This window comes from Bison bison, unplaced genomic scaffold (assembly GCF_000754665.1).
Source record: "Bison bison bison isolate TAMUID 2011002044 unplaced genomic scaffold, Bison_UMD1.0 scf7180017864280, whole genome shotgun sequence".
NCBI lineage: Eukaryota > Metazoa > Chordata > Mammalia > Artiodactyla > Bovidae > Bison > Bison bison.
In genome coordinates, this window is record NW_011494852.1 from 6,186,368 (window position 1) to 6,195,014 (window position 8,647).

At 46.7% G+C, this 8,647-nt stretch overlaps 1 protein-coding gene across 16 annotated transcripts in view; it reads left to right on the forward strand.

Moving 5' to 3' along the window:
- Window positions 1–8,647, forward strand: part of CATSPERG (catsper channel auxiliary subunit gamma) — a 30,142-nt gene that overhangs the window by 7,225 nt on the left and 14,270 nt on the right. For 15 of the 16 annotated variants that reach the window (XM_010849173.1, XM_010849172.1, XM_010849180.1 and 12 more), the window contains 4 exons: window positions 1–37; window positions 1,045–1,200; window positions 7,185–7,356; window positions 8,380–8,517. In XM_010849173.1, coding sequence (XP_010847475.1) covers window positions 1–37; window positions 1,045–1,200; window positions 7,185–7,356; window positions 8,380–8,517 — 503 coding nt within the window. The remainder of the gene's footprint in view (window positions 38–1,044; window positions 1,201–7,184; window positions 7,357–8,379; window positions 8,518–8,647) is intronic. The other variant, XM_010849183.1, reaches the window with a different exon arrangement.

Sequence of the window (8,647 nt, forward strand, 5' to 3'; positions counted from 1 at the left end):
GCGAGACCACGAACTCCAATTCACTGTGGGAAATGAGGTGAGGGGGCCCCGGTGATGGGAAGCGCCCCGGTGCCATGCTCTGCTAAGTACACATTAAGTCTTGACAGTGACCTGTGAGAGAAGGTCCTCTAACATACCCATTTTAAAGAGTAGCAAACTGAGGCCCCAAAAGGATGGAGCCATTTGCCCACAGACTTGAAACTGTGTCCACCTGACTCCTGCACCCATATTCTTAATCACAGTGTATTCATTCATTCAGTAGGCACTTCCTGAGCACAGAGTGTGGCACCACGGGAACATAACAGTGAACACACAGACCCAAATCCGTGCCTTCTCTTTGAGCTGACAGTCTAGTGGGAGAGACAGACACCAGACCAGCACACATGAGATCAGGTCAATCCCACAGCAGGTTAAAATGCGGTCAGTGTGCTGGAGAGAATTCAGACTGAGGGGAATTAGATCTCTGTAAGAGGGGGTGGTGGGGGCTTCCCAGGTGGCTTAGGGCTAAAGAATCCATCTGCCAATGCAGAAGACACAGGAGACATGGGTTTGATTCCTGGGTCAGGAAGATTCCCTGGAGTAAGAAATGGCAACCCACTGCGGTATTCTTGCCTGGGAAATCCCATGGACAGAGGAGACTTGTGGGCTACAGTCCATAGGGTCACAGAGAGTCAGACACAGCTGAGCACACACACAGGAGGGGACAGCAGTGTTTATATGGATGCTCAAGAAAGGTGTAATTGAGGTCGACATTTGAGTACAGTCTTGGTGGAACAGAGGCAGGAATTACATGGTTACTAGAAGAGCATTTCGGGTAGAGGGAACAGTTGGTATAAAGGCTCTGAGAACCAGTGAGGAAGCCCATGTGGCTGGGAGAAAGTGAGCAAGGGGGAGAGTGGTGGAGGATGAGGTCAGAGAGGTGATGGAGGCAAATTGCACATGGCCTTGTGAGTCAGGGTAAGTTCTTTAGGTTTTATCTTAAATGAGACAGAACCGTGGGAAGAGAGGGGCTTGTTGAGCAGCCCTCTGGCCCCTGCCCCACAGCTCTTCCATCTGATACCCCGGCACTTTGTGAATGTCCCGTCGAGGCCGCTGTGGTACACTGTGGACCAGACACCCGTGCTCATCCTGGGCGGCATCCCTGAGGAGAAGGCCATCCTACTGACCGACACAAACTTCAAGGACTTCTTTCTTGTGGAGGTGAGTCACTGCAGGGCAGATGGTGGGCTGGGTTCCAGCTCCTAAAGTGGAAAGGGGCCCAGAGCCACGGAAGGGGTCCCCAAAGGTACACCAAAGCCCAGAAGAGGCAGATAACATCAACAAAAGACAGACTCTGCAGGCTGGGTTCAAATCCTCCTTCTGCCACCTCCTGGCTGTGTGATGTTGGGCAAGTCGCTTCACCTACCCTGGCCTCAGATTCCCCATTTGTAAAATGGGAACGATACTTATATTTACCTTACAGAATGATTCTGAGAATGATACAAATGCATAGCAGTCAGACCCAGAATGAGTAATATGGGAGTTGAAGCTATTATTATTTATAGGTCACCATTTGTAGTTCTGAAATCCCAAATCTTTGAAATGGCATTTTCACAATTCAAGGCTAAAACACATTTGTCAAGAAACTCTGACTTGAGCTAACAAAGACTTTTTTTTTTTTAATCTTTATGCATTCTATTTAATAATATTCTGATGCTGCCCTGCAGAAATATTAAGGAATTTGATTATGGGGTGCTGCCCCAGGCCTCATTGGGTGTTTGGGTGGTATATATGTGCCATGATGTGTGCTCAGTCACTCAGTCATATCCAATACTTTTGTAGCCCACCAGGCTCCTCTGTCCATGGGATTTTCCAGGCAAGAATAGTAGAATGGTTTGCCATTTCCTAATCCAGGGGATCTTCCCGATCCAGGGGGCTCCAGCATCTCCTGCATTACAGGTGGATTCTCTACTCCTGAGCCACTGAGGAAGCCTCATATATGTGTCATCTTACCTTCCAAACACTGGAAAATTCTGAATTTCAATATACACCTGGCATCTAGGGTTTCAAATTTGGCTTTGTGAGCCTATATTACTTCCAAAACATGGAAGTAGTATCTGAAGCAGGGTCCTTTCAGTGTGAAAGACAAACATGTTTGGGTTAATTGCAGTTGTAGACAGAACTCCAAACCAGTTTGGTTTCAGCAGAGAAATGGGATTGAATAGGTGCACCCAACTGCAAAGCCTGGATACAGAGCAGCCTGCAGGCCTGGCTTGATTCAGGGCTCGAATGAGGACTCCAACTTTCAGCTTCACTTCTTCTGGATTAACTCCATCCTCAAAGTGATTCATATCATCCCAGCTCATAGGCAGAGAAAGGAAGCACCTCTTAAAAAAAATTCCTGAAATTTATTTGCTTGGTCCTGATGGCCCCAGCTTGGGTCATGTGTCCCAAAAGAATGGAGCGTGCCAGCTGGCTTAGCACGGGTCATGAGAAGACAAGAGACAGTGAAAGGATGACTCCCCCGGAGTGAAATCAGGGTAGCTTTGCCACATGCTGGGGGGACAAGATGCTGGTTAATTTTGTCTAAGATAACAATGTGCACTACAGCAACCCCGAAAGACTGCTTGAACCTCCTCCCATCAAAGTTGAAAGTGCCATCCATGATTTCTTTTTTTTTTAATATTTGTTTACTTATTTATTTGTTTGGCTGCATCAGGTCTTAGTTGCAGCACACGGGATCTTCATTGCATCACGTGGCATCATGTGGCCATCACCGTGGCCCATGGGATTAGTTGCTCCAAGGCATGTAGGATCTTAGTTCCTCCACTAGGGATAGAAGCCACGTCCCCTGCATTGAATGGCAGATTTTTAGCCACTGGACCACCAGCGAAGTCCTCCCACACATGGATTTCTGACAGCGCCACGTGGGTTAATGTTCTCTCAGTTCCCTCTGGCTCTGAATTCCTGCTTCTGTTGAACTCCTCCTGTTTATAGAACATCTCTGGTCTATAGAGCTGTCCTGTCAGTTCGCTCTCTGCTTCTCACTCAGGTCTTTGCAGACCTTGTTCAGTTTTCACGCTCCTGACGCAAACACACCCACAGGAGAGATGTAGCCAATGAATTCTGCTGAAGAGATTTGGAGGGCAAAGGAGGGGAGTTATGTCATGAGAATTAAAGGGGCAATTTGAACTTCAGGCATCCTTTTTTTTTTTTTTTAATTTATCAAGATGAAAATCATAAAATTCATAAAATTCACCATTTTAAAGTGAACAGTGTAGTACCATTGAATATGTTGGTATTGTGCAATCACCAACTCTATTTCCAAAGGATTTCCGTCACTCCAAAATCGAAGTCTATTTATTGTCATTTTTTAACCAGAAGGACTTTTCCCACATTGCTGTCTCTGCTGTTTTCCCTCTTTCTTCCTGTTTCACACCTCAGCACTCCTGTCAACTGCCCCTAGGATCTCATAAGAACAACCCCTGCCCGCCCCGTCCCCCACACACACACTATGCAGCTATCTTCAGCCCTGTGTTGGTCACGTTTAGATGCTGTAACAGGAATTCCCCAGAAGTCTAGTGATTAGGATTCCAGGCTTTCACAGCTGTGGCCCAAGTTCAATCCCTGGTCAGAGAACATTCCAGAAGCTGAATGGTGCATCCAAAAAAAAAAAAAAATTAATAGATGCTGTATCAAAGAGACCCCTGAGAGAGAACAGCTTAAATGGATGGTATTGCTCATTTGCCAAACAGTCCAGATGTGAGAAACCCCAATCTCTTTTACTTTCCTGCTTCACCATCCTCTAGGCCCCAGGTGTTGATCTTACCCGTGTGATTGGAGCTGCATCATGCCCATGTCCATATTGAAGCCAGCTTGGAAGGAGAAAGAGCAGAAGTGAAGGGCAAGCTATTTTCTCTTAAGCAAGTTTCACTTGCAGTCACATTCCACTGCTGAGGAATTAGTCAGTTGGCAACATGTACTTCAAGGGAGCCTGGGAAGTCTAATTTCCACCTGGCTGGCACATACTCTGCTAAAACTCCATTACCAAAGAAAATGGGAGAAATGGAGTTGAGCCCAACTAGCTACCTGCCAAAGATGGAAGAGGGAATTTGTTGGTTCATGTAACCAAAAAAATTCAGGACTTCAGGTCCAGTTTGATCCAGGATTTCAAACAGTGTCACCAAATCTGAGTCTCTCTCTCTCTCTCCAGTTCTCAAACCTGGTTCCTCTGTATTGACTTTCAGTTCAGTTCAATTCAGTTCAGTCACTCAGTCATGTCCAACTCTTTGCAACCCCATGGACTGCAGCACGCCAGGCTTCCATGTCCACCACCAACTCCCAGAGGTTGCTCAAATGATTGACTTTATGCTCAAACATCTCTGGACTTGGAACTGCAGAGGTTGCATATTCTCAGGCCCGCATCCAGTGGGAAATATCTTTCCCATTATCTTCTAACCCTCAAATCACAAGATTCCTTCCACTTGGTGTGGCTCACCTTGACTCAGTCATTGTGGTCAGAGAACCCCAACAGGCTGCTTGTTGGGGGAAATGAGTCAGAACTCTCAAACACTGCTCAAATAAGAAATGCAAAAAAAGAAAAGAAAAGAAATCCAGCTGACTCACAGCTTTTCTTTTTCTCAGGCATGTGGAGGAAGAGGGGGGATGTGATGATCTTCTAGTTTAACAAAGAAATGTTCCAAGTATTTCTTCCAGAAAACAGAGGCAGCACTTTAAATATTAACAGGGCAATACATTGTGATATCCAATCAAAATGACAGATTGTGAGGGTGCACATTAGTTTGCCCAGGCATAGCAACAAAGTCTGTAGTCTGCAGAAATCTCATGTACTGAATAGACACGGAAGTGAGAATGTTTATGTTCCTCTTAACTTGGTAAAATTTCCCTTAGCGTCAGAGCCTAGAGTTTTATTTTGATTTATACTTTTTAAAAGTAAAAAATAAATTTTTCTTGTCTTCATTGCACAGCATGTGGGATCTTAGTTCCCCAACCAGGAATCGAACCCATGCCCTGGACATTGAAAGCTCTGAGTCTTAACGACTGGACCACTGGGAAATCTCTGATTTATACTTTTTGTTGGAAAAGTTAGTAGAAAATTCCACTTTCTAGTGGAAATTTTCAGTCAAACACATAAGTAGAGAGAATTGTATGATGAACCCAGCTTCAATAATTAACATTTTGCTTTTTTTTGCCCTACTTTTTTTTCCCCTAGAATGTTTGAAAGAAAATTCTAGCCATCATACCATTTCACTCGTAAATTCTGGGAATACTTGAGGAAATATCTCTAACACATTAGGACTTTTAAGAAATAAAATCACAATGCCATTATGATGCCCAGCAAAATTAACAATAAGCCCCTAATATTGGATGGGCCAAAAAAACCATTTGAATTTTTTGGTAAGCTGTTACAGAAAAATCCAAATGATTTTTTTGGCCAATCCAATATCATCTGACCTGGTCATAGTTAAATTTCCCCCATTATCTAAAAATGTGTTTTATAGTTGGTTTGCTTGAATCAGGATGTGCACGTTGCATTTGGTTGTAAACTCTCTTAATTCTCTTCTTACCTATAAGTCTGCTCTCCCCCAACCCACAACCATCAATCACCTTTTTTTTTTTTCAGGTAATTTAAGAAGCCAGGCCTTTCGTCCTATAGAATTTGACTGTTTGCTGCTTTTTTTTTTTTGGCTGCTCTGGGTCTTCATTGCTGCACGTGGGCTTTCTCTAGTTGTGAACGGGGCTACTCTGGTGAATGCATACTACTCTGCAGTGCATGGGCTTCTCATTGCAGTGGCTTCTCTTATTGCAGAGCACTGGCTTGAGGCACGTGAGGGTTACTGGTTGCAGCTCAAGGGCTTAGTTGCTCCATAACATGTGGGATCTTCCTGGACCAGGATTGAACCCATGTCTCCTGCATTGGCAGGTGGATTCTTTACCACTGAGCCACCAGGGAAGCCCTGGCTGTTTTCCTCTTCATAGAATCAGTTAACTTATTCCTCTGACCTTATGTATTGAATATTAGTCTCAGGGTGCCATAAGAAAATATGACAGACTGGGTGGCTTAAACACAGAAATTTATGTTCTTGTAGTTCTGGAGTCTGGAAGTCCAAGATCAAGGTGTCAGCAGGGTTGGTTTCTAGTGAGGCCTCTTTCCATGGCTTGCAGATGGCTACCTTCTCACTGTCCTCATGTGGCCTTTTCTCTGTGCATATGTGGAGAGAGAGATAGCTCTGGTGTCTCTTCCTCTTCTGATAAGGACACCAGTCCAATAGGATTAGGGCCCCATCATTATAACCTCCCTGTTCCTTAATTATCTCCTTTAAGGCCCCAACACAGTCATGTTGGGGGATAGAGCTTCAACATGTAAATTCTATCCGCAACACCCTATATTGCCTATAAACTGGTAGTGAGTTCTAGAAGCTTGGTTAAAGTTATACTCAGTCTTTTAGGCAAGAGCCCTTCATTGCTGGTGCTTTCCCACTGTTAATGATATTGCCAGTGTTAGTGATCAGTCAGTGAGTTCAGATAGCCAGTTGTTCAAATAGAATAGGATAGGGACTTGCCTGGTGGTCTAGTGACTAAGAATCCAACTGCCAGTGCAGGGGACATGGGTTTGATCCCTGGTCTTGGAAGATCCCACATGTTGCGGGGCAACTAAACCCATGAGCCAAAACTACTGAAGCCCGTGCTCTAGAGCCCATACTCTGCAACAGGAGAAGCCACTGCAATGAGAAGCCCTTGTACCACAACTAGAGAAAGCCCACATGCAGCAGCAAAGACCCAGTGTAGTCAAAAGTAAATGAATATAAAAAACACAGAATAGTATTATTCAAATGTGCCTTAGGCCAAGCATGGAATCTTTTGGATCCACTTGAGGACAATCCTGACTGTAGCCTGGGGAACTAGCTGTGCTGAGCCCTGTTGAGTACATGGAGCACTGCCCAACTCCAGGGAGCATAGAAAGCCCCCACTGGCTCTGGCCTGGGTCACCTGCTTCCAGGGGAAGTTTGTTGGGGGAAGTTTGGCCACCAAGATGCTGCTGGAGGGTGAGCAGAAAGGGAGCCCTGGGGGCAGCCACATGTGTCCATCCCAAGCAGTGGTCAGAGCAGGTGCCTCCCCATAAGGCGGGACACGGGAGTGGAGATCAAGGCCACCTGCTCACCACTGGCTCCACTCCCCCGCAGTTGAGCATTGACAGTTGCTGGGTAGGCTCCTTCTACTGCCCCCAAGCCAGCTTCACCGCCACCATCTACGATGCCATTGCCACTGAGAGCACCCTCTTCATCCGGCAGAACCAGCTCATCTACTATTTCACAGGCACCTACACCACACTCTACGAGAACAGTCATGGCAGCGGTGAGGGGTCACTGGCCGGGTCACATACCCGGGCGTCCTGGGCATCTTAGGCCGTGGGACCTGCCTGTTGGAGCCCCAGGGAGGGCACTTCAGGGACTCCATCACTGGAGGCACCTGGGAATGGAATTACCATGGGTGGGAGAGGGGGATGTAGGAGGGACTTCCCAAGCTCCTGAAGCATCACTTCCCACCCTGCAGGCGCCTCCTCCTGCCCTCTGTATGTTGGGGCAAAGCTTTCATCCAGACCTTCCCAGGAGTCTTGAACCGACTAAGGGCAGAGAGAGGCCTGAGAGTGAAGGGAGGGAGCAAAGAGAGAAAGACACACGTGCATGCTCACTCATATGCAAAGGCGCAGAGAGTGTCAGAAAGACATACGAGAGAGAGATGCACACCAAGTGAGAAGTGTGGGGCGCTGGGGAGGGGCAGAAAGTCAGACAGAGAGAGAATCAGAGATGGGCTGTTGGAAAGGCAGAGCCATGAAGGAGACTGATTAGGGAGGGAAAGAGAGACTTAATTTTTAAAAATTTACTTATTTGGCTGCATCAGGTCCTAGTTGCAGCGTGTGAACTCTTAGCTGTGGCATGTGGAGTTTAGTTCCAGGGCTTGAACCCAGCCCCTCTGCTTTGGGAATGCAGAGCCTTAGCCACTGGACCACCAGGGAAATCCTGAGAGAGACTTTGGATTCGGCCTCGTCTTTTAAATGATATCAAAGCCCTAGTTCTTCTGACCCCTGCCTCCTGCCCCTGCCCCATGTAAATGGGCGATGTGAACTTACAGGACCACAGAAACTTACACTGTAACCCCTATTTCATTAGTTAGTGAGTGTTCCCAAAGGCTTTATTTTTCTCACTTTCTTTCTTTAGGAACTTTGACAATGGGAAGAACCAGGTTAGAATAGGTATAAGTCAAAGAAAGGGGTGTTTACTGGCTTAGCTAGAAAACTCAGGAGCATGTTGGTTTCAGGCATAGCTGGATCTGGGGGCTCAAGGTCCCAGGCTCAAATGTCTATGCTGGCCCCCACAGAGAGATGGGTTCGAGTCCTGGCTAACGAGTGCATCAAGAGGTTGTGCCCTGTGCATTTCCACAGCAATGGCTCCGAGTATGTGATGGCCCTCACCGCTGGCAAGAACGAAGGTTACGTCCACTTTGGGACCATCACAGGTAAGGTCTGGGGTCTCCAGCAGCCCAAGAGACCCCTCTGGATCCTCTCACTCCTAAGAGTTCTGACCCCAGGCCCTCACCTCTCACCCCTTCCTTCAGGAGGGGTCCCAGGCTGTGAGTCAAGATGGGT